Source organism: Oreochromis aureus, linkage group 8 (genome assembly GCF_013358895.1).
Source record: "Oreochromis aureus strain Israel breed Guangdong linkage group 8, ZZ_aureus, whole genome shotgun sequence".
Lineage (NCBI taxonomy): Eukaryota > Metazoa > Chordata > Actinopteri > Cichliformes > Cichlidae > Oreochromis > Oreochromis aureus.
The window spans coordinates 17,455,151-17,482,943 of record NC_052949.1 but is presented as its reverse complement, the minus strand read 5'-3'; the positions used below and the strand labels follow the sequence as shown (position 1 = coordinate 17,482,943).

General features: G+C 40.3%; 1 protein-coding gene and 1 long non-coding RNA gene across 4 annotated transcripts; one reads left to right on the top strand and one right to left on the bottom strand.

Moving 5' to 3' along the window:
* Positions 1–258: 258 nt before the first annotated feature.
* On the bottom strand, positions 259–26,242 carry LOC116327655 (integrin alpha-M-like). The gene is made up of 30 exons (XM_039616594.1): positions 26,021–26,242; positions 20,203–20,305; positions 19,832–19,923; positions 19,364–19,434; positions 18,420–18,534; positions 15,922–16,049; positions 15,652–15,794; positions 14,393–14,543; positions 10,952–11,102; positions 10,618–10,685; positions 10,326–10,446; positions 10,021–10,160; positions 8,208–8,354; positions 7,902–8,114; positions 7,660–7,793; positions 7,283–7,425; positions 7,017–7,171; positions 6,778–6,903; positions 6,119–6,192; positions 5,894–6,035; positions 5,706–5,804; positions 5,517–5,596; positions 4,514–4,600; positions 4,338–4,407; positions 4,151–4,249; positions 2,674–2,754; positions 2,479–2,589; positions 2,210–2,317; positions 1,992–2,102; positions 259–1,569 (listed from the first exon to the last, which is right to left on the bottom strand). Exons 1-30 carry the CDS (start codon positions 26,112–26,114, stop codon positions 1,483–1,485), a joined length of 3,444 nt encoding a protein of 1,147 aa, XP_039472528.1. The 5' UTR covers positions 26,115–26,242; the 3' UTR covers positions 259–1,482.
* Positions 24,466–27,568, top strand: LOC120441452. 3 transcript variants are annotated; one of them, XR_005614104.1, is made up of 4 exons: positions 24,466–24,509; positions 26,310–26,370; positions 26,517–26,702; positions 26,781–27,568. It is a non-coding gene; the product is annotated as an uncharacterized LOC120441452 (long non-coding RNA). The 3 variants fall into 3 exon arrangements; XR_005614103.1 differs by lacking the exons at positions 24,466–24,509; positions 26,310–26,370 and adding an exon at positions 26,379–26,439; XR_005614102.1 differs by lacking the exons at positions 24,466–24,509; positions 26,310–26,370 and having other exon boundaries at positions 26,446–26,702.
* Positions 27,569–27,793: the final 225 nt, after the last annotated feature.

The window sequence follows — 27,793 nt, the reverse complement described above, 5'->3', positions numbered from 1 at the left end:
ACTACAAACATTGTCATTTTCAATGGCTAAGCACCCAACATTTTAGCCTAATGTTCACACACTCACACAAAAGTCATCGTGGGAAGCTCAGGGATTCAGCATTAGCTCAAGAATACTTAGACATGCATGTTGGAGGAGCCCAGGATCAAACCACTAAACCTTTTGATTAGTGGACAACACACTCTACCTCTTGTGCAGCAGTCTTGATCAAAAATACAAACACACACTTGCTCACATTTCTTTAATATATATTTTTAGACATTAGTTAATTACTTTTCTTATTAACATATTTGTATCCTTCAGTATTATTAACGGTGCGTCTAAACCTATAAATGAGTTTCATAGTGTCTGTCTTATGATTAAGATGTTAAATCATGTTGCGTTAGTGGTTTAAAAAGAAAAACTTGTAATGTTTAGGGTCCTATAGAAAGAGACAGAATTTATAACTAGTTATACATTGGACAATATGTCTATTCTGTACATTATTTTATTAGAAAAAGAACAGTAAACTGTAATGATTAGTTATATATGAAATGTAATTTTACTCATACAGCAGATAATGAATAATGATGAAGCAAAAACTTTATTTTTTATAAGTATTATACATTTTACAATTTATTCTTGAACAACAGCATTCACATTGTTATTGGCATTTTGCACATCTGCAGCTATTTTAGTTAAGTCCTTTTAAGCATATAAAATACATTAAATTTCATTCATTATAAAGGTACAGGGTGACATGAGAGGTTTTTTACTGTACAATAAATTCTACAAACATATAGTTTGTACAATTATAAATACAGAGAATTTTCATGGAGGACAATCATTAATATTCTTTAAAAAATAGTACAGTCACTCTAAAAAGATCCTTTAAATTTCCTACCATAATTCATCACAGGACTGTTTCAGATTCATACTCAGGTAGTTCACTATATTCAACTTCAATCATTTTATTTGAGTATCCGAGCTTTCAGCTTTCTTTTTCTATTCTGTCCATTAAATTTAACTTGAAAGCAACTGACTATATAGCAGACACGTACTACTATAAGTGTCTGCTATACAGCATAGTGATTCCTAATCTTTGTATTGTGGCCCTTAAAAACAATGTCTGCCTGTGATGCCTTGTCTTCAGCTGGTCTTCAGGTGCTTCAGGTGTTAAATGTAAGCAGTTTCCTTTGAAGAAACTTTCATTTGAACAATTTGATTTAGTTTTTGTGTCCAGAAAAGGAGAATAAACTATTTCAGATGTACTTTTTAGATCTCTTCAGTTCTTTTCATGACCCCATTGTGAGGGTCCTGCCCACCAGGTAGGAACTTCTGTTGTAGGTAAATGCGCGAGCAAGGGAGGGAATTTCAGACACAGCAAAAGCTGTTTTTTGTTTAATGAATCAAATGTGTTACACCATGTTTATTCCTGAAAATTTCAGGAGAGTCTGTACCTTCTTTGCAGATTTGATAAAGATATACAAATATGAACCTTTGTTATAATTCTCTGGGTGCTTCTCCACCTGGTCCATCGTCCGGATCTTCAGTCATTAACTTTTGGTATTTACTTTTGAAAAATCCAGCCTAGAAGTGCAAGGAAAAACATAACAATTCAGCAAATGTGCATTACAATTATATTAATGAAAAGAAAATTTAATTATTTGTCCACATTGTCTAATAGCTTTTCAAAACTGTCCATCAATCCATCCATGTTCTTCTGCTTATCGGGGCCAGTTCGTGGGGGCAGCAGCCTAAGCAGAGAAGCCCAGGCCCAGCCCAGGCCTCCTCCCCCCAGCCACCTCTTCCAGCTTGTCCGGGGGAACACCAAGGCCTTCCCAGGCCAGCCGAGAGTTATAATCTCTCCATGGTGTCCTGGGCCTCCTCCCAGTGGGACATGCCCAGAACACCTCACCCAGGAGGCATCCTTGTCAGATACCTGAACCACCTCAACTGGATCCTTTCTTTTCAAAACCGTGTTAATTGAAAAAGTGTGATTGTAATCTCACCTTATACAGACCCGCTGTGAGTAAAATCAGAAGCGCCAACCCTCCCAGGGATCCTCCAATGATGTCTTTGGTAAAATCTGGCTCAGCATATACTTCTACCTCTGCCTCAATCTGAGAGATGAGGTGACAAAATGTGACTCTAATTGAAACTATTATTATTATTATGTATTATATAAATATAATATTATATACTGTTATTATTTATTACAAGCGCTCACCTTGTGAACAGGAGAATTGTTGTCAGACCCTGTTGAAAAGTAGACGTACTTGTCATACTCCAGACTGACTGTGCTGGTCAAGAGGAATTTAGCAGATTGAAGTCCAATCTAAGAAAAAATCGAGAGGCATGAGCTAAATTTGATAGTTTGATTTACTAGGAAAATAAATATATCTAGGAAAATATACATATAAGTTACTAGTACCTATTAATGAAAAGGTGTAAAAAAAATACTAATGTAGCACTTTACATAAACTTCCCATCAGTTACCTGCTCTATCCATCGTGAACTGATGTGTCCAGAGATTTCATACGTCCTCTTCTGCTGCCTTTCCAGGAATGTGTTGCACTTGAACACTCTACACATGGCCACAGAGCAGTCCTGTGGATCATTTAAAGAAGACTACATGATACAAAAGTTGATCCACTGTTATGTTAAATTGACAAACTTTAGAGGCATACTTACCACTACTTTATTTTTTTTGATGTGAGGAACAAAGTCTTTGACACGTGGTTCTTCATCATTTCCTCTCTTACAGTCTGCAATCTATAATACATTTGATTTATGGTCCCAATTTGACCACATGCATGCAGTCCACTGCTAAGCATGAGCCAATTTTGGAGTCAGTAGCTAAAACAATATACAATACTGTGTACAAGCCTTGAGCCATCCGTCATTTCTCTATGTTTTGCGAAGAAAATGGAAAATAGTTGCAGCAATTTATTGAATCATGCAAACATAAATCAATATACTGTACATAAGACGAAAAACATAGTTTGTACACTTCTGCTTGAAAGTCAATATTTGGTATGGCCTCCTTTAATCTTCAACACAGCAAAACCTTTAGAAAGCCCAAAGAACTATTACTCAAGACTTACATAAACGACTGGCTCGTTGGAAGCAAAATATAAAGAAATGAACGGTGACTCAAGACTTTTGCACAGTACTGCATATATCTCCAAAAGTTGATTCTGTTCATCTGGACGTAGCGTTTTGTGGGAGAAACGTTTCGTCACTCATCCAAGTGACTTCTTCAGTCTCAGCTGACTGCAGGTTTCCCCAATCTTAAAAACAGTACATTTGCATAATGACTGAAACCAGCCCACTGAAGGAACAATGGGCTGGGAGGTCAGTTCCTTCATCATAATTATACAAATTCTCATGACCATTGATCAACAACCACTGACCAAAACCCACTGATCAATGGCCATGAGTCACCATTCACAAAACATGCTGTGCCAAAAATTGGTCCACCCCAAGGATCGGGTCCCCCAACACAAACAGAGTAACATAGTGTACGCTGTTAAGTGCGAGGAGGATTGCCAGGATTTATACATCGGGGAAACCAAACAACCTCTGGCAAAGCGGATGGCACAACACAGAAGAGCAACCTCGTCAGGCAAGGACTCTGCAGTCTATTTACACCTACAGGCCAGTGGACACTCTTTCAAGGATGAGGATGTACACATCCTGAACAGGGAGGAACGCTGGTGTGAGCGCGGAGTCAAAGAGGCCATTTACGTGAAAAGGGAAAGACCATCTCTGAATCGAGGAGGGGGCCTAAGGGTACATCTTTCGCCATCTTACAATGCTGTAATTGCAGCCATTCCCCAACACTCTGTGAATGGTACTCATGGCCATTGATCAGTGGGTTTTGGTCAGTGGTTGTTGATCAATGGTCATGAGAATTTGCATAATTAAGATTAAGGAACTGACCTCCCAGCCCATTGTTCCTTCAGTGGGCTGGTTTCAGTCATTATGCAAATGTACTGTTTTTAAGATTGGGGAAACCTGCAGTCAGCTGAGACTGAAGAAGTCACTTGGATGAGTGACGAAACGTTTCTCCCACAAAACGCTACGTCCAGATGAACAGAATCAACTTTTGGAGATTTACTTACCTGGATGATTGAGCATGCATCAAGAAGTACTGCATATATATTACCTGTAGGTTGTTCAGATGCACCCAAATGTCTTTCCCCCCAAGCTTTACTGGAATCCTAATCACCACAGTGAAATTAAGTGCTCTGATATCATTTGTAACCTAAACAAGAAAAGAAAACAACAAATAAGCATAACAGTTGGAACTAAATCATACAATTAATTTTACAAATACAGATGTCATGTTCTACCGTGATTGATTGTTGAACTGGTTTCTGCAAATCATTCTTCCCAAATGTGAAATTGCTATAGCTGGGTGAGCTAAACAGACATATTTTAAAGATTGATTAAATACCATGTAATAGAACAGTTTTCACTTTCTTTCTTTTTTTGTTTCTTTTTCTGTTACAAAGAGAACAACACATACCCTTTAATTGTCATAAAAATGCTGTATTTTACATCAATCGATTTCTTTTTGTAGAGTTCACTTGTAGGTGCATGCTCCTGATTTCCACTGAAAGAGAGAAGTGAACATTAGGGGTGGGTTTCAATAATCGATTTATCGATTAAATTTTAGCTTTAGCTAAAATGAGCTAAAAGCTCATTTTAAAAGCGATATTAAAAGCTAAAATTTTAGCTTTAATATCGATTAATTGAAATCCTGAATCTAAGGTTCACATTTCGCTTCACATTTGTTAAACATCGTCATGAAATCCCTCTTACTTTTGCCGTTTTGCTTCCGGTAAAATCACAATAAAATCACACTTCCTGCACAGCTGTCTCAGTGTACTTTAAGAACAGTTTCCCATCTAAAAATCTCCATTTTCTGCATTATTCGCTAGGTTATTATCCACCAGTCTACCATTATGTACAGTGCTGACAGCCCCTGTTTTTTTAATGACTTCCAACAAGAAAGCCTCATTTCTGCTGTTTAATACCGAAGAAATGTAAACTTTTTAAAAATTAAGACAAATTGCACAACCCTTAGCTGTGTCTCTAATAAAACCTCTCTAACTTTGCTCTGCTTCATTTCAGCAGCATTGGGTAATGTTTATATGTTGATTCATGGTTTTCTTCCATTTTTATTCTACTGCCGTATATTTTTAAGGTTATCTGCTATAAAAAGCCAGGCAAGGAAAATCTCCTTCATGTTTTTCTGTGTTTTAACCTGTTACTTTGACAAAAAGGCACTCACAAATGTCAGTACTGACCAATAATCAGAATTATAGTATGTCTGAGGCAAAATTTCACCAATTCAGATTTAACCGGATCAAATCGAAATCGTGGATCGAATCGAATCAGGACCTTGTTAATCAGATTTGAATCGATTCTAGAAATCACTGACGATACTGAGCCCTAGTGAACATATTTACGCTGTATCTGTGGGTCTACTGCTTAAATGAAAAGTACATGTGCTAAATAAACAGTACCTGGTGGCATTTGCAGTGACAAAGATCTTTCTCTCAAATTGACTGTTGGTGTCAATCCCATAGGAGACAATGAAGGAAGCCTTAATTGAATGAAAGAGATGCATGTGTCTACTCTTTGTCTTTAAATTGTGCAAAACTCAGAAAAAATGAATGAAAGATTTTCTGTACAAATACAATTAAAAAACAAACCTTAGTTTTGCTCTTGAAAATTGGCTTGTCAATAGTGCAGTCTGTCCTTCCTCGTGATAAGCCGTCTTCACTATCCATGGAGTTGCACTCAATTCGTCCCTTTATTAGAAAATAAAATGACTGCTGGATGGATTGGGAGAGCAGCAGATCAATGATGAACTGATACAGACTCGATCCCGATACCTTACCTGCTGAATGGTGAACTTCCTGTAGGAGAGTCCAGCTGGGTACGTGAGAATAACACAACTGTTGTAGGAGTTTCCACCTCTGTTCTCCACTGTGACTGTGACATTCAAAAGCTCATCAATGCCCACTTTAACCTCTGAGGATCTGTCAGAGTATGAAGGAGGATGAGAACAAAGGAAAAGGAAAGCAGCCACAAGCAAAGCTTATGTCTTGTAATTCTGTCACACCTGGTGAAGTTGAAATCCACTTTCAGATTATCAACACATTTGTTGTCATTGCCACAGTTGGTCTCAAACCCTAACTGTGGAAGAGAGCATAATGGAAAAAAGTATTTACATGACATTTTGTTTACTGAGTGCAATTTGAACATTGTATAGCCAAATCCAGTAACCAATTTTTGTGTGCTACCATTTAGTGGAGGCTTTGTGTTGTTGTTACAGGAAACAAAATAATTTCTGTTAATATTCTTGATCCACTTATGGAAGACATTGATGGTCCTCTGGACACTCAGGGAACCAATTTAAAGTGTATAATCTCAGACACAAACTATCATTTTAAGGTAAAGAACTGTGTAGAGTAGGACTCATTTTTCCAAAAACTGATGTTTGTTACTACTGGATCAGAGTGAACAGCCTGGTGGTAGATTTAGTACTCCATTGTGGACATGGAGAGCTGGAGCCACAACAGCTCAGCAGTTATTCCTATTATACTTCTGTCCACGATATCACAAAGAAACTCTCAGGCACTCAGACATCCTCGTGGGCTCATCCGCTCACCATTTAACAACAAAATTCATGCCACTCAGGCCTGAGCAAACCCTAGCAGCTTGTGGACCAAAGAATTATAATTCAGGGTGTGGAGCAAGTTGTTTTGTTAATATACGTACAGGATAAATGGTTGTTGTTTTAGCCTGTGGGGACAGACTTGGTTTGGGATCTGTGTTGGAAGACAAACCATCAAACGTGAATTTGAGCTCATTGGAAAGCACATTGAGAGAATCTTCAGGACAGGCCTGCAAGAAGAGGAATGTATGGTTTAGATTCAGTGTTAAAGGACTCGTTGAATTGAAATTCTATTGATTGTATTGTTTATGTTTTGTTTTTTCCAGATATTGTTAGATTTTACCTCAATATAGAATTTTACAGTTGAACACTGTCTGTTTCTTAAGTCTATAGTAACTGATCCAGACTGCTCTTGTTGTTTCCCACTGATGTATGCTCGGTTGTTTGGAGGTTTCCGAGTGGCATCCAATGTTAAAGTATAATGAATCCTTGCTTGAGCTGGAATAAATGAGAGATGGATTTCAATGCTATGAATTTATATAAATAAAAAATCATTAAGCTGATGGGCAGTGACTTTGTAGTTTAGAAAAGGAGAGGAGAAAGATGAACCTGTGTTGACTGTAGACACTCTGCTCATGGTAAAGCAGAGTTCAGCTGTGCTCTCGAGTGGTTTTGAGCAGTCTACATTCTGAGTAAGGATTTGCTTTGGGCTGAATGAAACGTCAGTTTTCACGATCACTATGGGCCTTGATCTGGAAAGTAGTAATATACATGTGAACTACTTTTACCTTTATAATTAATAACATACTAACATTGGGTATCATTAGTGGTGTTCTCACCAGAATTAGTAGCAAGATTTCACAAAAGTAAGCACAACACATTTTATAAACCACTACTGCTTAAAGGTTTTTGGTCACTTAATATTATTTTTAAGATGGCAGAAACATTGACAACAATAACACATGGCTGGACTATCTTGGACTTACCTCAATAAAACAACTTTACCCTTTGAACCCACCGCTAAGTCAGGCAGTCCATCACCACTCTGGTCAAAAGATGACTGGCTGATTGTGAGGCCAAAGAACTTCAGTCCTGACTGGACCTCAGAGCCAGTAATTCTCTGTGTACATGGAAATATTTTATCTAATCAAGTTGCAGATTTTGTAATTATTGACATTACATGATAGATGAGTTTAGACATCATTGTGCGCTCTCTGATGCTGTGCACCTGTGAGTAAGTAGGACTGATTCTTCCTCCTCCTTCACCATTAAATATGTAGATGCTGCCTTCACCATTATTCTCCAAAGGTGCTCCAACTGCCAAATCCCTGAATCCATCTGAGTTTAGATCAGGCAGTACAGCAAGAGAAGAGCCGAACCTTCCTTTGACAGCTGCATGTCCTCTTAGTACTAATGGATCATCAAAATTACACTCCACAAACTAAAAGCAGGAGAGACAATATTTAATGGTCATTAAGATATAGACAAACTAATTAATTAATTTTATTGGAGTAGAAAAAAAATTGTGATTTACCAAACCAGTTAATCTGCAAACATAAACTCTTCCCTCTCTATCAGGCTCCATGTACATTGGGGCAGATATGAAGATTAAATCAGTGATGTCATCATTATTTATGTCCATGGTACACACCTCTGCCCCGAAATATTCACCAGTCTGATACTGTGTAAGGAACAAATTATTATTGTTTTATTTTTATGAAAATAATTGATATATAATTTACAAGGTCATTAAGATCTGTTTTTCTTTTCATATATATACAGTGAGGTCAACAAGTATTTGATCACCCTGTGATTTTGCAAGTTCTCTTACTTAGAAATCATGGAGGGGTCTACAATTTCCAGCATAGGTGCATTTCCACTGTGAGAGACAGAACCTAAAAAGAAAAATCCGGAAATCACATTGTATGATTTTTGAACAATTTATTTGTGAATTACTGTGTCAAATAAGTATTTGATCACTGTAGTCAAAAAAATGTAGTGTTTGGTACAGAAGCCTTTGTTAACAATTACAGAGGTCAAATGGTTCCTGTAGTTCTTCAACAGGTTTGCACACACTGAAGGAGGGATTTTGGCCCACTCCTCCATAAAGATCTTCTCTACATCTGTCAGGTTTCGGGGCTGCCACTGAGCAACACGGAGTTTCAGCTCTCCCCCAAAGATTTTCTATTGGATTTAGGTCTGGAGACTGGCTAGTCCACTCCAGAACCTTGATATGCTTCTTACGGAGGCACTCCTTGGTTTTCCTGGCTGTGTGCTTTGGGTCATTGTCATGTTGGAAGACCCAGCCACGACCCATCTTTAATGCTCTGACTGAGGGAAGGAGGTTTTTGCCCAATATGTCACAATACATGGCCCCGTTCATCCTCTCCTTAGTACAGTGCAGTCGTCCTGTCCCCTGTGCAGAAAAACACCCCCAGAGCATGATGCTTCCAGCCCCATGCTTCACTGTAGGTATGGTATTATTGGGATGATACTCATCATTCTTCTTCCTCCAAACACAGCGAATGGAGTTAAGACCAAAAAGTTCTACTTTGGTCTCATCTGACCACAGGACTTTCTCCCATGACTCCTCTGGATCATCCAGATGATCCCTGGCAAACTTCAGACGGGCCTGGACATGGGCTGACTTAAGCAGGGGAACCTTCCATGTGATGCAAGATTTTAAACCATGACGTCTTAGTGTATTAGTGATAGTAGCCTTGGAAACGACGGTGCCAGCTCTCTTCACGGCATTGACCAGCTCCTCCCATGTAGTCCTGGGCTGATTCTTCACCATTCTTAGCATCATTGAAACCCCACGAGGAGAGATCTTCCGTGGGGCCCCAGTCCGAGGGACACTGACAGTCATCATTAGCCTCTTCCATTTCCTGACAATTGCTCCAACAGTTGTTCTTTTTTCACCAAGCTGCTTGGCAATTGCCCCGTAGTCCTTTTTCCAGCTTTGTGAAGGTCTACAATTTTGTCTGACAGCTCTTTTGCCCATGTTGCTACTTGGAATTTGGCTGATTGTGGGGTGGCACAGGTGTCTTTATGACAGCTAACGACCTCAAACAGGTGCTACTAATTTAGAATCATGAGCAAAGTGTAGCTGGACTATTTGAAAGCAAAATAACAGGTCTTTGAGGGTCAGAAATCTGGCTGATAAGCAAGTGATCAAATACTTATTTGACACAGTAATTCACAAATAAATTGTTCACAGTGGAAATGCACCTATGCTGGAAATTGTAGACCCCTCCATGATTTCTAAGTAAGAGAACTTGCAAAATCACAGGGTGATCAAATACTTGTTGACCTCACTGTATATATACTTGCATGAGAATACATACCTGTGATGCCAAGGGCTCAATCATCTGGTTTTTAAAGTTTTCTCTGTTAACAGCGACCACAACTCCTCTGTGTTTATATCTTGGAGCACCAAGAACTGTCAGTGAACCACTTTGGGTTTTAGTAATTGCCATGGAGTAACCTAGAATTTATGTATTCAAAAAGGGGAAGACTCCTTATTCCTTCTTTTAAATTTTGTTCATGTGCAAACTGATCAACTTGTTTGTGTGACAGAATTACAGCACAGCTGTGAATATACATGATCACATGTGTATGATTTAGATTGATAAAGCTGTAATATTCTTACCAAGATAACTGTCGGGCTCCAAAGACACATCCTCATATGTTTTCAGCTTCTCCCCTCCTGTTGTATATTGCACGTAGCCTCCCCTCCACTGGTTTGCACCAACAATAGACATCTGAATTCCCTACAGTGCAGACAGAAAATACATTTTATATACAATAAATTTTTCATTTAAAATCTGGACTGTGTTTAATTATCTGTCTGCCTTTAAGTTATAAAACCTGCCACACAGGCACACGTGAATCTTTCTTTCAGTGACTAGACTGTCTGATGAGTTTCAGGTAGTTTTAATTACCTCAGGCACATAAACTGTACTAAATCCCTCTTGAGACATTTCCATTTTCAGTGACTCTCCACTGCTTTCTGTGACAGAAAAAGAAACAAGACGATAAAAGACAATACAAAATTTTCATTATGCTCAAGTAATAATTTCAAATGATTTTTTTGCTGTTTATTATGAATGTGCTGAGTATGTATTACTCTTTTCATTAACTTATAGCAACAAGCTGTTTAACTTGAAATGAGACAAAATTTGTAACATGCATTAAAATGAATACAATGTAATTATTTTAATTTTCTACATTTACAGGAATTTTAACAAAGCTTTAACATTAAATTTATATTTGTACCTTCAATGGGAAAAATTTTGTCTTGTAGATTCTGTCTTATTTCTTCAAGTGCGTTGAAGTTCTTCACTTCAAACACATGTTTTTCTGAGGGAGATGATGCAATGGTGTGCAGTTCTTGTTTTGCTTCAGTTTTATCAAATGCATCCCCGACCTAGAAATTTGAAAAACTATGACTATGTTCTCATACTATTCAAGATCATTTTCTGACTTTGGTAAAATACAGTCCTTAAGAGTCACCTGATTTATAACCAAATTTACACACAGATAAAATACTCGTTAACACTAAAAAGAACCAAAATCAACGATAACAGTTATCTCTTGTTATCTCAGTTATCTCAAAAATTTCCCACGTCTGTCCACCAGTTCAGAAGTTTAGTGTGTTTGTTGGGCAGCTTAGATAATGTCACTACAGAAAAGAATATAGCCCATATGGTTTTCACTGCCCTATGCATAGCCAAGAAAACAGTCCTCATGAACTGGAAAAATAAAAATAATCTTAATTCTAACCAATATAGAAATTATCTAATAGATTACATTAGTCTTGATACAACCCCTGCCACCACATCAGATCAATTGCTCTGGGCTCCTTTGATCAGCTCCATCACCTAGTGGGGGTGGGGGTGGGGGGGTGTCATAGTTTGGTCCCACCTTCGCTGTTGTGATTGGTGTGGGGGTAGGGACAGGCTTGGGGCGTCGGGGGATTCCCCAGGAGCGTCTTCCTTGGAGGGCTCAATCCGGGGTTGCGGTCATGGCCTGTTAAGGGCTCTGTTGGCTCTTAGGTGATGGTTTCCTCGTGGCTGCGTGCAGCGGGGCTAGGGGAGGGTCTGTGCTGACGGACGTGGGTTACTGACCTGGTAGCCTGGCTGCCCCTGGGTGGGTCCGGGGCGGGCGGGGGGTTCTGGGGGTGCTCCATCTCCGGGCTGGGGCCCTGGCTGAGCCTTGGGGGCTTGGGTCCTGGTTGGTCGCCGGGGTTGTGGGCGGGTGGGTGTATGGTGGCTCAGCCCTTGCGCAGGGTGCCGCCAGTGCATCCAGCCACCTGGGGGGCTCTTCAACTGGTGGGGGGGGAGCTGTTACATCTTGCAGGAGGTCTCCTCTCTCCAGGAACTCACTCTGCAGGAGGGGGAGATATAGGAGAGGTGGAGGAAGAACTCAGCCTGGGTGTCTATTGTCTTGTGTAGTCTGGAAGATGAGTGGATGACTGGGTGGGTGCAGTTTTCTCTGTGGTGGGGTCGGGTGGGCTGTCCCAGGCTCTGTGGGGCTGGGCGGCGCTGCTGAACTGGGCCCCGGTCCGGATGGGCCTGGGCCCCCTTTCCCTGGTGGGTTGCAGAGTGTGGGGTTGCCTACTGGGGTCAGCGGGGGAGCTGGCCCCAGGGAGGGGCCACTTGCCCCTCCCTTCCTTCCCTCCTCATCTCCAGCTGCCTCCCTCTTCCCGCTCCACCACAATCACCCACACATGCAGGGCCTTGGGGTAAAGATGTGTCACCAGGGTGCAGGGGAGGCATCCCCCCCCTCTGTCCCCTTCTGGCTGCCTGTGCCTCAATTTTATCCCACAACTTAGACATTCACATCACTCACACTCTCATAACACATACATAAAGGACCTTGGGGGTGGGCACGCTACACGGAATCCAGAAGACCATCAGGGTGACCAACCTCACCCCTGGCGTCGTTGCCCACCTCTCAATTTTAAATACACGTAGACATCTAGGGCTATCGGGAGGGGCTATTCGCTTACCTGCTGCTCTCTGGCAGGTAGCTCCATGCCCTCCTGGGTTTTAAATGCACCTTAAAACACACATGCATCAACACTACATATGAGCGGACGGAGGGAGGTTTGGAGTCTTCACACACCCCCGTTCTCTGCTGCCTGTTGGGGCGGGGGGGCTGGGAGGAGGAGTTGGCCATCCGATTGGGGTCTGGAATGTGGGACCTCCCTGCTGCTGCGGAATCGGGGCGGTCTGCTTCTCTCCACCCCAGGGAAAAGGGTAACACCGCCTGGGTCTGGGTGCAGTTTCCTCCAGGGGCAAGGGTACCTAGACCTGGGGTATAGAGTACGCTTGGGGAGTATGATTGTGTGTACAGTGTCTATTTATGTCTGTCTCCATGTTGGGTGAGTGCTGAGTACTTGCATATGAGAGCATGAGGGTGGGAATGGATGTTTGCATCTGTGTGTGCCTGTTTGTCTGTGTCTATATGTCAGGTTGGGTATCAGACGCCACCTCTCTAGGGACATCTCTGGCCCTCCATGGTATGGAGGCCTATCTCCCCCCACCACTTCCCCTGCCAGTGGCAGACACCCTCAGACATCGGTTCATTGGTGGTTCTTTGTGTCCGGGTATGGGTGTCCAGGTACTGGCTAACTCCTGGTGGCTGCTTGTCGGGGCCTGGAGCCTGGGGCTCGTTCAGGCCCTTCAGGGGTGGGTTACCCTCGGCCTCTCGGCCTGGTACTCGGTCACTCTGGCACAGCTGGCTGCCGGCGGAGCTCACGGGCACGTCACTGCAACCCCTCCTGGCTTCTGCTCCGCGGCTGCTGAGTGACCCCTCATCTGGGGCTCCCCTCAGCTCTTTCTGGGATAGTGGCGCGGCTGCCCCTCTGTTGGTCTTCCTTGGTCTCTTGTGTTCTGGGGGCCTCTGGATGTCTGGAGCCTTGATCTCCTCCATACCTGCTTCATGCCCTGGACGACGGGGCTATGGCTCCCCACACCCTCTAGCAGATCATTACGTGAAGGAACCTTTTAAATACAAGCGCGCTCATGCTCACAGGTGCACACACGGGTGCTCACACACACAAACTACACCATTTTTGGCTCCTACCTCAAAGCACACTGTGCGCTGTCGATCTTACGTGCTGCACAATAATATTCAATATTTAGTATTTACTGTTATATTCACATAGATCATCGCGATGATGTTGTTTATTATATTGCTGTCTTTTTTTTTTTGCTTGTTTTCTCTTTTTTCTTTCTCAACAGGTGATCCAGGTGATTGATATATGTATTTTTTTTGTCTGTTTGTTTTGTTGGTTTTTGTTTTTTTGCCCTTTATCACAGTTCCTTTTCACCGCTGTTTTTCTTTCCCTCTTTCTTTCGACCTTTTCTTTTCCCCAGTCAAGTCTGTCCTGTATTTAGCAAGTGAAAATAAAATAAAATAAACAATAAAAGGTGAATCAAATAGACCAATACGGCAAGGCTGGGATGGTCCATTTGGTAAAGTAAATCCGTTGGGCATCTTTCTTTGCCTTTAAACAATAATTCTGATGGCAACAGAACCAAACGGGACAGGCGGAAAAAAAAAAAAAAATTCCCACATGTGGGACTAATAAAGGATTATCTTATCTTATCTAGTTGACTGAATTAATTAAAACCATGTCTGACAAGTGACACCATTATCAATCAATATGAAACTCAACATTCTGCAAGTTTAAATAACTGAAGTGCTTACCCCAATAACAAATCGAACAATCGTTTTATTTTCTGCTTGCTCTACTGCACCTTCCAGGTTCTCACGGTCATTAGATGCTCCATCAGTAATTACAATCAAGACCTTCTTCACATTTGGTCTGGAGCCTTTCTGTGGGCTGAAAACTTTTTCCCTGTCAAATAAAAAAAGAATAAAATGTAATTTCAGCACAAAGTATCTTTTAAAAGTGCACCTTGTGGTCATCAGGTAAATTACACAATTGATACATATTTCAGTGTCATTAATTTTTTTCATAATTTTTCAAAATACAGATATTTTCGTACTTTGCAGATCCAGCATTAGATCTGCAAGTATTTCAAATTGGCCTTGGTTTGTGCCATCTTGTCCACTTTGTAGAACATAATACTACACATGCACAGTATTACTGTGGTCAGATTCACTGAAAAAGATTTGGACAGGAAGTCTTGATAATGCAGTGCTTCAGTAATATCATTGCATCACTTATTGCATATTTCTCCTGTTTTGGCTTCCCTTCATTGGCTTCCTGTTAAATCCAGAATTGAATTCAAAATCCTGCTCCTCACATACAAGGTCTTAAATAATCAGGCCCCATCTTATCTTAATGACCTTGTAGTGCCATATCACCCTATTAGAGCACTTCGCTCTCGCTCTGCAGGCCTACTTGCTGTCCCTAGAGTATTTAAAAGTAGAATGGGAGGGAGAGCCTTCAGTTTTCAGGCCCCTCTTCTGTGGAACCAGCTTCCAGTTTGGATTCGGGAGACAGACGCTATCTCTACTTTCAAGATTAGGCTTAAAACTTTCCTTTTTGCTAAAGCATATAGTTAGGGCTGGACCAGGTGACCCTGAATCCTCCCTTAGTTATGCTGCAATAGCGTGAGGCTGCCAGGGATTCCCATGATGCATTGAGTTTTTCCTTTCCAGTCACCTTTCTCACTCAGTATGTGTTAATAGACCTCTCTGCATTGAATCATATCTGTTATTAATCTCTGTCTCTCTTCCACAGCATGTCTTTCATCCTGTTTTCCTTCTCTCACCCCAACCGGTCGCAGCAGATGGCCGCCCCTCCCTGAGCCTGGTTCTGCCGGAGGTTTCTTCCTGTTAAAAGGGAGTTTTTCCTTCCCACTGTCGCCAAAGTGCTTGCTCATAGGGGGTCATATGATTGTTGGGTTTTTCTCTGTACATATAAAGCGCCTTGAGGCAACTTTTGTTGTGATTTGGCGCTATATAAATAAAATTGAATTGAATTGAATTGAACTTACACAACTTCTTTGATGGCCTTAGCCGTGTAAGTTCTTCCGCTATGTTGCTTAATTCTATTGATTTTATCCTCCATTTCAGGTAAGTTAAATTTTTGGAGGTTAAAATGAACCTGTGGGGCACTGGAGAACTGGGAAACAGAAAACTGAAAGAAAGAAAAAATATGTGAAACATGTTTTAGATTATATTTTATGGTTTTAAATGCAAATAAAGATGTAATTTATGTTACGATTTGTTGTGATTTAAGTGACAGAGGGACAACAGTGTCTCACCTGTGTGTCACTTGAGAGAAATGATTCAATTAGATCTCTCACAAACTTCTTCATTGTTCGAAAATCAGGACTAGATACGCTGCCTGAACCATCCAATAGAAAGGCAAGGTCGACTTGTGTTTCACACTCTGTCAAAGAAATGGATTCAAAATGAGATTTAGTTTTATGGATTGATTTTTATATTTTTTCACACTCATATAAAAAGCAAAGCAAAAGAATTTTGCACCTCGGTTAAAGAACTAAATTAATAACACATAGACAACCTATGTAGTATGCATTTACAAGTTAATCACTAAATGTACGTATGTATGTCTATTTAGTGGCATACCTCAGTCTTTGTTGTTTATGTTTGTTTAACAAGAGAGACAAGAAGATTAAGGGATTACACGAGTTTGGTCCAAAAATGCTTATCGGGGTTTTATCAAAGATAATGTATGAGATCTATAACTAAAATTATTCTTAGTCTTATTGTTTACATTTACTTTTAATTCTTTAAGAAAATACAGAATAGCTTGAATTATTTCTCTTGATGCATATTCAATCATCCAAAAGTCAATTGTGCTCATGTGGATGTTTACAGTGGGTTTCATCACTCATCTAAGTGACTTCCTCAGTCTGAGGTGACTACAGGATTCTCCAACCTTCTAAACATCCTGATGAACAGAATTGACTTTCAAAGTCGTCAATGATTTATGAAACAGCTCATGACCTCTGTCACTTAGAAGGAAGCCAAAACTTCTCCGTTTCTTACACAAAAAACTTGTGAATTAAAAATATTTGTATAACATGCCTCAAAACAATTAGAGATGTGCTGCAAGACTGCATTGAGGACCCTGAATAAAAAGCAATCAGACTTACTTTAATTACTGTGATGAATTACACACTAAAGTTTGTTTGAGTGACAAATACACTTTTTTAACATGGTTATAAGAGACAAAGAACTTTCTACTTAATAAATCAAGTGTTGAAAGGGCAAATCACTCCAGAAAAGCTGTAATTCCACTACATAGTCACTAAACAGATTAAAAGAAGACTTTAAAATGATTAATACGCCTTATTTTTGATGTGGAAATTATTTCTAAGTAGTTTTGTATTACTTAGAAATAATGACTTGTAATTTAGGGGCATAGCAGTATGAAAGGCATATGCATCCAAGACACCGAAGAGCGCTTTCTCTTTCACTGCAGTGGTGTCACACTACCAAGATGAAAGTTTGACCTTGTCCATCAAACTATTTAGACCACCAAATCAACCTTAATTTCATTTACTCTACTACTCCACCAATCAGATCTATACAATATACACTACTGCAATAAAGTATTTGGCACCTTCCTGATGTCTTTTTCATCGTTTTTTTCATAGTCATCACACTTAGATCTTTCAGATCATCAAACAGATTTAAATATTAGACAAAGATAACACAAGTAAATATAAAATACAGCATTTAAATGACTATTTCATTTATTCAGGACAAACAGCTATTCAAACCCACCTGGACCTTTGTGAAACAGTAAGTTGGGTATTTTTTAGTTTCAGTTAAGACTACCAGACCTGTTCAGTCAACAAATAACTTAAATAGAACCTGTATGACAAACTGAAGCATGCTAAAGATCTCAAAAAGCAACGCATCATGCCACAATCTAAAGAAACTCAAGAAAAGATATGAAATATATCTTTGACATCTATAAGTCATTTCTAAGGTTTCTGGACTCAAGCAAACCATGGTGAGAGCCATTATCCACAAATGGAAAAACTAAGAACAACTAAGAACAGGTGAACCTTCTCAGGAGTGGCCAGCCTACAAAAATGACTCCAAGTGCACATCGACGAATCATCAAGAAGGTCACAACCAAACCCACATCAGCATCTAAAGAAGCCTCACTTGTCTCAGTTAAGGTCAGAGTTCATGATTCAACAATAGAAAAGAGACTGGGTAAAAATGGCATAAAAATAGAGAGTTCAAGGAGAAAACCACCAAAAAAGCACAAAGACTCATCTCACTATTTGCCAAAAAATATCTTTTGGGAAAATAGTCTGTAGGCTGAAACAAAACCTGAACTTTTTGGATGGTTTGAGTCCCGTTAGATCTGGAGTAAAACCAACACAGTGTTTCAAAAAAAAAAAAAAAAGCATCATACTAACAATCAAACATGGTGATTGCAGTGTGTCTAGGGCTGATTTTGTTGCTTCCTGATGACTTGGTGTAATTGATGGAACTATGCATTCTGCTCTGTACCAGAAAATCCAAAATGATAAGGTCAAAGTTTCTCCACAGCCATGTGACACACTCATTGACAAACACCTGATTGCAGTTCTTGCTGCCCAAGAGGACACAACCAGTTATGACAGATGGCAATTACTTTTTCACAAAGGACCAGGTGGGTTTGGAAAGCTTTTTTCCTTAATAAATGAAATCATCATTTAAAATCTGAATTTTTTTTTTAACTTGAATACATTATTCATTATAGGTACATTTCACAAACTCTGTTTACTATTACCTTCAAGAGAAGATGGTATTGGTGGTCCAAATCTATTAGAGGTGTCTATCTGAAAGCACACACCATTGTACATGGTGATACTTTTGCAGTGCTTTGGGATGGATGGACAACACACCTAAAAGCAGACAAAGACAAGTTCTGATTAGGCTGATTATTTCCTGTCCCTCAAGGAATGATTTATTCCATATGAGATCAATCAGATCTGAAAAAAATAAATTCCCACATGAATCTTCAATATCAGCTGATTTATTTATTTATTTTTTTAAGAATGTCTGATTCTGCTCTCTTTCAGGAACATGTGTGTGAATATGTGACAGGTTACTACACCTGTGGGGACTCTGTAGGTGTGGTATTCAATCCAGGCTGTGGAGCTCACTCAAAATACAAACAAAATACAGACTTCCATTCCTTTGTCATCTTTCTACATTCATAGAGACTTGCTTTTCTTCTCTATATACACCATACTGAACATCCGCTGTAACAGTAAATGGTAAATGGTCTGGGTCTTATGTAGCACTTTTCTACTCTGAGCACTCAAAGTGCTTTTATACAACCTGCCTCATTCACCCATTCACACCCACTCAAACAAGTCCTTTTTTATGTGATCTTCCTAAGTTCTTTCTATTGAACATTCACACACATTCATACTCTGATGGATGCATCGGAGTGGAGCTTAGCATTAGTATCTTGCCAAAGGATATGTGGCATGCATTCTGGTGCAGATGGGGCCACAGTCGTCCCAGTAACATCAGGCTAATATGTAAATTGTGTTTTGTTTTATTTTTTTAAATTAGCTGATTCTGCGATGAACCAGTGGGAGGTACAGTGATTTTTCAAAAAGCAATTTCTAACACAAGACATTTTACATACACAAGACAGTGGGGTTTTTATCATCAGTGATTTCAAAAAGTACTTAATATAAGCTCTGGAGCTTAGCAACTCACCACAGTGTTTTCTGCAGTAGGATCACTTTTCATTGTCAAACCAAGGGCCACATTAACTGTCAAATCTGGGGCTGTATTAAAAGAATTCAATATTTGTTAAAACACAGAAACACTCCTTGTGAATGGAAGAAACAGTGAAGCTGAAGACTACAAAGCATCTCTATTAATGCACTTCCTGTTTGACATGATCAATTTACACGGCACATTTACAACAGAAAGGAATGCAACACAGAATTCAATTTCACTCTAACTTCATTTCATAGCTGTAAAAATTAAAGGTAAGTTGATCTCAGTTTTGAAGGCTCAATGTTAAATACTAAGATATCTGCTTTAAAAATCTACTATAACTATTTGATTTAACCAAGTTTCTGTACCAGAATCTGAGGAGGATTTTTGTGATGGCAAAATAGTTACGGTTAAAGTTTTAAGACATTGCGTCAAGACATTTAGAAATTAATGGTTACCTACCATCTAGTTTGATAATTTGGCAATTTGTAGGAGAAGTGGTGCACCTATATATTCCCCCATTCCCCTGTTCAAGTGGGGCACTGACGAGCAAACTATGGAAATAAATCCAGACAACGATGTAAGTCTAGAGAGCAAACTGTGGTTAAATACACTACATATGTTTTCTGTTAGGAAATATTGAATGCTTGTTAACTTATTACAACAAGGGATGTACATAACAGATGTTTGTTAGAAGAAAATTAGTAACAAATAGCAATATTTTTTAAAAGACATTATAGTCCAATTGCAAGCCTACATTTAACAAACATGTATGTTTGGTACGTGTGACACACTAACATACACACAATCATTTAATGCATGTTGTGACTTACTCTGATTGTCTTTGAATCACCTGGTAGCCAAAACCGGCAGCAGAGCTACTCAGGGTCTTCCAAGCCACAGGATCGATATTGAAAGAAAGTGCAGCATTTAACACTGAGAATTAGAGAAGAAAAAAAATCATTATTATTACAACAACTGTATATAGTAATAGAGGTGCTATAATGTCATTATAGCACCTCTTGTTAAGATCACGCACAGAAAATTATATAGAGTTAACAGGCGGTCTGTTATTCTTCAAGCTGGGTCCTCTACCAGAGGCCTGGGAGTTTGAGGGTCCTGCACAGTATCTCTGCTGTTCCTAGGACTGTGGTCTTCTGGACAGAGATCTTAGATGTTGTTCTTGGGATCTGCTGGAGCCACTCGCCTAGCTTGGGCGTCACTGCACCTAGTGCTCCGATTACCACTGGGACCACTTTTACCTTCACTCTCCACAACTTATCGAGCTCTTCTCTGAGCCAGTTTTGAGATCCTTTCCCAGGCGCCTTAACGCCCACTCACATCCTGGGCCTTTTCATCTCAGGAAATCACATGATAGGGTGGGGCTAGGTTTCACAGCAGGTTGACCCGAAACCTTGGCTGATTATGACCCACACCCATTTTCACACCTTCCAATCCAATCCAGTCCAATTTTATTTATAAAGCACTTTAAAATACCCAGCACAGGACCAAAGTGTTGTACAGAAAATAAGTTAAAAACAATAGAATAACAGAAAACAGCAAAAATAAATAAAACACGTAATACATAAAAAATGAAAACAGACCTATATTTAAAAAACAAGATAAAACAGCATAGAATCAACTAAAAGCAACTAAAATAAAACTAAAAATAAAACCAACATCTCACATGGTGTTAAAGGCCGGGGTAAAGAGATGGGTTTCCAGGAGTGATTTAAAAACAGGTAGGGAAGAAGCCTGTCTAATTTCTAAAGGGAGATTGTTCCACAGTTTTGGAGCTGCTACAGCAAAAGCACGATCTCCTCCAAGTTTACGCCCAGTCCTGGGTACATTGAGGAGCAGCTGATCAGCTGGCCTGAGAGAGCGAGTGGGTGTATATGGCTGTAGCAGCTCAGAGAGATAAGATGGGGGTAGGCCATGAAGGGCTTTAAAAGCAAATAAAATAACTTTAAAATGAATCCTAAAAGAAATGGGCAGCCAGTGAAGTAAAGCTAAAATATTGGAAAAGTGCTCAAACTTTCGAGTGCCAGTGAAAAGATGAGCTGTGGCATTTTGCACCCTCTGTAGATGAGTAATATATGATGCGCTGACCCCTATATAAAGTGCATTAGAGTAATCCAGCCAAGTGCTAACAAAGGCATGGATAACTGTCTCAAAGTGCTGGCATGAAAGAACTGGCTTTATTTTAGCCAGCTGCCTGAGCTGAAAGAAGCTTGATTTTACCACTGCCCTAATCTGACTGTCAAACTTCAGATCACAGTCCACTCTGACCCCCAGGTTTGTGACAGTTGGCTTAACATACTGGGCCAAGGTATCTAAATACACGTTGGGGGTCTCAGTGGGGCTACCAAAACCATCACCTCAGTCTTTTTTATCATTGAATTTTAAAAGGTTAAGAGTCATCCAGGCTTTAATGTCATCAAGACACTGAAGTAATGGCTGTGTGGAGTATGTGCCTTTTTTCTTTAGAAGGACATAGATCAGACAGTCATCAGCATAAAAGTGGAATCCAATGCCGTGCTTTCTAAGTATAGAACCAAGAGGGAGCAGATACAAAGAAAGAGGAGGGGGCCGAGAACTGAGCCCTGTGGGACACCAAAACAAAAAGATCACCCTGCCAAGTAGGACCTGTACCACTCCAGTGCTGTGCCCCTAATGCCCACCCAGTGCTCCAAATGAGAGAGTAAAATGGCATGATCCAATTTTTTAATCGGGGGTTTGACTGCAGCATGTTTAAAATCTTTAGGGACTAGACCTGACATCAAACTGTGGTTTACCAGCTCGAGAACCAAAGGTCCAACTGTTGGTAACACCTCTTTTAAGAGTCGAGGAGGGACAGCATCATTTGGAGACCCTACAGACTTAAAATGACCAACAGTCTCTTTTAAAAAGGACAGAGTCACAGGCTCAAACCTGTCAAACACAGCAGAGCAGGAAGCAGAGACTGAGGGGTCATGAGCACAAGAGAGATTTGAGCTTGTGGAGGAGACCTTCTCAATAAAAAAGTGTAGAAAATTTTCAGAGGCTTCAGACGAGGGCTCAATACAGTCAGTATGTAGTGCACTAAGAACCGAGTTAATAGTTTTAAATAAAACACGCGGATTGTGACAGTTTGACAGAATAATGTCAGACAAGTGTTTTCTTTTGGCATCTTTTACAAATTTTTGATATTAACGCCAACAGTCCTTTAGCATCTGGAATGACACTTGTAGTTGGTCCTTTTTCCACTTGCGCTCAGCTCGACTGCACTCGCGTCTGACAGCTCGGGTCGTGTCGTTCAGCCAGGGCTCAGATTTAGTTTTAGGCAGTCTGGTTTTTAATGGAGCGACAGTGTTCAAAGCAGTCCGACAGGTGGAATAAAACCATGAGCTCAGTTGCTCAGTCTGGCTGCATAAAAACTCCAGGATTGTACAATTCTTGTTAAAGACTGTTGAAAACTGCTCAACAGTGGAGCAGTTAAAAACGCGACAGCACCGAGCAGCAGCGCAAGGTTTAACTGAGGTAAAGGCAAGAAGAACATCACAGAACTGTGGTCAGAAAACACAGCATCAGAAATCTCTACATTAAAAACAGAATAAAACAAGATCAAGTGTGTGTCCACGTTCATGTGTGGGACCGGTCACACATTGCACCAGATTAAAAGAATCAATAAGGTTTAAAAAGCCCTTAGCCATGGGCATGAATTTTGGCATGAATTCAGCCAAGAAGTCAGCAAAGTCATTCACAAAGTCCTAATTGTATTTTGGAGGCCGATAAACCACCGCACACAACACTGTATGAGAGCAGCCCAGCTCAAACACAGACAGTTCAAAGCTGGTGAAAGACGGGGTTGATAGCTGCTTACATTTAAAATGACTTAAAAATCATCCCCCTCCTCGGCCCAACATACGTGGGGAATTAAAATAGCAGCAATCATCAGGTAGAAGATCTGAGAAGATGCTGAACTCACCGGCGCTCAGCAACGTCTCGTCAGTCACATAAAGGAGGTCGAATCCAATGGAAGGGAGAAATAGTTTCTAATGAACTTTTTATTTGCTAAGGACTGCACATTTATTATAGCCATCCTCGTTGGAACTGGAGCCTGGGAAGACGTTGTTTGTGAAGTCCAAGTTAATGGGACAAATTCAAAAAGTTTATTACATGACTCCCAAGATGCAGCAGCAAGCAGGGTTATGGACACCTAAGCCTACCACAGAAACCAGACGGGAGGTTTAGTTTCAAAAACTGATGGCAAAAAAATTGAAGATCCAAAAGTTTCTGGCATTCATATAGCAGTTGTGAGTTGATTTTGGTGACAAGTGTAGAAATAATAGATTCTGTATTAGGTATTAAAGTCAAAGGGAATGTATTTTATTAGTGTGTGTCGTAGTGTGATGTTGTTGTTGATAGGGTGTAAGAATACAAATCTCGACACAAGAAATGTCAGAAACAAAAATAATACAGTGGTCCCTCATTTATTGTGCGACGTTCGTGACAACAGCTGTCTGCAGAGTTACGTAGCATGCAGCGTTTAAAGCGTGGAAGTACTCTGATTCCAAAAATAACCCGCGATAGGTAAACTTCCAAGCAAAAGTAGTCGGTTACGACGTAATGTGAAATTCACAGAGAAACTTTTTTTACAATTATTATAGATGTTTTAAGGCTGTAAAACCCCTCACTGCACACTTTATACACTTTTCTCACACAGGCATTAATATTGTCATACTTCTCTCTTGTTTAAACACACTCAAAGTTCAAATTTGAAATTGACAAAAAAAAATTTGAATTTCAAATTCAGGTTGTAAATCGTGTTTTTAAAAAGTAACTAAGTAACTTTTTTTTGCAAAGTATTTTTTTACAATTATTATAGATAGGCTGCCAAATCACAACAACAGTCGCCTCAAGGTGCTTTATATTGCACAGTAGATCGTATAATAATAGATACAGAGAAAACCCAACAATCATATGACCCCTATGAGCAAGCACTTTGGCGACAGTGGGAAGGAAAAACTCCTTTAACAGGAAGAAACCTCCAGCAGAACCAGGCTCAGGGAGGGGCGGCCATCTGCTGCGACCGGTTGGGGCGAGAGAAGGAAGACAGGATAAAGACATGCTGTGGAAGAGAGACAGAGATTAATAACAGGTATGTATGTCAGCAAACTTGATAATGGAGGTGGTGTCCGATGTGGCTACACAGTCATAAGTGCACAGTGAGTACAGCAGGGGGCTTAAAACACAGCCCTGAGGCACTCCAGTGCTGAGTGAGATGGAGGGGGAGATTTGTTCCCCCACTCTAACTGATTGGGGTCTGTCTGTGAGGAAGTTGAGGATCCACTGACACAGTGATGAGCTGAGTCCTAGATCCTTCAACTTTATGAAAAGCTTAGAGGGAGGAGTTCCCGTGCTGAAACCAGCCACACTTGTAGCTCATCAGCCAGTGCCAGCTATAGCTGACGTAGACAGATGCAGGGAAACCACTCAGGATGACGGAGGGGGATAACACAGACGAACCAGCGACTAACAGAGGTAGACACAAGGCTTAAATACAAAGGGATAACGAGGGAATGAGACACAGAAGGAGGGCACAGCTGGGAGTAATCAGACATGACGGGACAGGGGAAACGTAAACTGAACACACTGGCATCAGACACGGACCTTCAAAGTAAAACAGGAAACACATACACGCAAAGACACAGACGCAGAGACCTGACTACACTAGAGGGGATACACAGAACCAAAACGTAGGAATAAATAAAGATACATAAAGAAATCAAAGATTAACAATACAGAAGAGAAAACACTGGGTCACAGACCCAGGACATTAACATTGTGTCTGGGCTTCAGTCAACGCTGGATTCTTGAGTCAGACCCATTAAGTACAGCCATAGACAAATTTGTGTAAAAAACCTCACTATAGTGGATTTTCCTGCTGCCTATGTTTGCGTGCCACCAGGAATCTGGAGCAGAGTGCATCTTTTTTCACCGAGACTAGTCACGGTTCGGAATTGGGTTTTGTTTTTTGTTTTTTTGTTGTTGTTTTTTTAATTGTCTTCATTCACTTCCACCAGACACTTGCACTGTATGGGATTCACAGAGGAATTGCCACAGGAGCCACAGTGCTGAAAATTGTATATGGTTGTGTTTTTTCACTCACTGTGAATAAATTCACTGTCCCTTCATTATCAGAGTCCTGCATTTGGGTCCTCCTCACTGCAACTCCACGGTCCGTGACACAAATGATTGCATAGGCACAGAATTACTTGGGATTTAGCATTTACATATTTTTTATGAATTGATAATCAAGAATTTAGTTTAACAAAATTATTTATGAAAGGGTTTTTTACTCAGTGCATGCTACAAGTGAAGTGCAATTACAATATTGTACTCATTAAGCTACTTTTTAAATCTGAAACTGTCTGGGCTTATCATACATGTCAGTAAGTTTGATTCACAGAGAAAATGCAACAACAACAAAAAAGGAAATGAGCATTACGGACATACTGCTCTATAACAGGGTGTCACTTATAGCATTTTGCAGGTTTTCAATAAACATTTGTTTACTTAAACTTGTAACTTTAATTAAAATCAAGGGCCAGTGTTTGCAGACATTCGTAATTAGACAATGAAAGACAAAATAAGAAGGCACAAACTTACCTGACAAGAATATTGTAGCACTAATTATCCAGTTCATTGTGTTACTTCCATGGAAAACAAGTACAATATAACAAAGACTAGGAATGGAGAACATAGCAGGGCGGAAAAAACTTAATAACAAAGAAAACGATGAATACAAAATCTGAATAAAAACCTAACCAAAGCTAATGTAATATTTAAACTGAAAAATACAGTGTGTTGTGTAAGAAATGTTCTAAAGAGAAAGTGAAAGAGAGAGAAAGTGAAACAAACCCTGTTGTCATGGTCCAGTGCCTGTGTTTTTCCATAGAGCCAGCAGTGCCACCTCTGGGAGGAGCCACCTCGTTCCTGTGAATTTTCCACACCTGCTGGTAATCAAGCTGTCGGTATTTAGGTCCAGCATTCTCAACCATTCTTTGCCAGAACTTCAGCTAACCCTAGTTAGTGTAGGCCACCACAGTTTTGCGAAAACCATAGAAAGATTGCTTTGACTTACCATGTGCTCTCTGTTTCTTAGCTACTCACCAGACTGCCACGTTCCACCTCTGAAAATCTTCTCCTCAGGACACTGGACCCCTCGACAACTTCACCGCCGTAGCTCTTGCTCATCTCGCATACCTGCCTGCCTCCCTGCCGCAGTAATTGGAATGACTTGGACTCACCCGGACCTTACCCCTCCATGCCGTCTCTCCACCTGTGGCAAGTAAGCATCAAGATCAGACTCTATTCTTGCCTGACGCATTTCCTGGGACAACTTCTGAAATCATTTCTCTCGTTCCAGTGACTCTGTGCTCCCCGGTTCCCACCACTCATCCTGGCTTTCCCTTTACCCCCACATCACAGGAGTTCCAGTCAGAACTGTGCTCTAGTTATTCACGTTTTCTGCCCAACTCAAGTTTTGCTTAGTGTTGTTTAGTATTTCTGTCCTTGTGATAGTTCACGTTTATCTTATTGTTCATAGTTTCTAGTTAAAGCTCACTCATTGTTATATTTCACTGGGCTTTAAAATGTTGTTTCTCATGTCCACCTAAGCTTCATCTGAATTCTGCACTTGAGTCCCTTTTCTCTGATTTGGCTGTTGGCCGTGACACCTGTCAGTATGAACTTTATGAAAACAGGAATTCCCTCAGTACCATTTCATCACACAGAGCTTACTGCTGATTATGAGCGGGTGGCGCTGTCCCTCAGTGTTCGTTGTCTCTGCCGTGGAGAATCCCTTCCTGTTCTAACACTGCTGTTTTTGTATCTGCATAGCGAATTAAATTTAACTCATAAGCTCTTATTTCATAGTGTAATCGTCACATGCTTCATGTGTACTCACTCTAATTTATAGTTAAAGTATTCATTCACTGTGTCTTTTGCTACCCTGTAGCAGCATGGCCTCTTCACCTGTCCCTCCTGTACTTTCCTCCTCATTGTGTCAGATGTTTAGTTAGTCCTCGGTCTCCTTTTGCAGTAATGATACTTGTAATATATTCGCACCCTTGAAATACCCGTTGCTAACCAGGCCCCTGTAGTAAACGTAAATTCTATAAAATAACAATTCAGTTCTGCAGTAATGACACCCGGTTATGTCAGAGGTGGCTAAAATAATATTGAATAAGCGTGTAACTTTGCCAAAACAATGTCAGACTCATTTTCTCTGGTCCCCTCCCCAATCGGACCAGGAGTGACATGTTTAGCCACATGTTCTCCTTAAGTTGCTATCTGAGTGGTGTCCCCCAAAAAACGATGTGGGTTTTATAGATAATGAGGAAACTTTTTTTTTTTTTTTTTTTTTTTTTTTTTTTTGGG

Bases quoted from the DNA above. Each gene is read 5' to 3' on its own strand.
- LOC116327655 (XM_039616594.1), bottom strand. From the start codon at position 26,114: ATGTTCTCCATTCCTAGTCTTTGTTATATTGTACTTGTTTTCCATGGA. The intron at 20,306-26,020 runs GTAAGTTTGTGC...TCTAATTCTCAG, and splicing joins TGCTACAATATTCTTGTCAG to TGTTAAATGCTGCACTTTCT. The intron at 6,193-6,777 runs GTACGTATATTA...TCTCTTCCACAG, and splicing joins AAACAACAACCATTTATCCT to TTAGGGTTTGAGACCAACTG.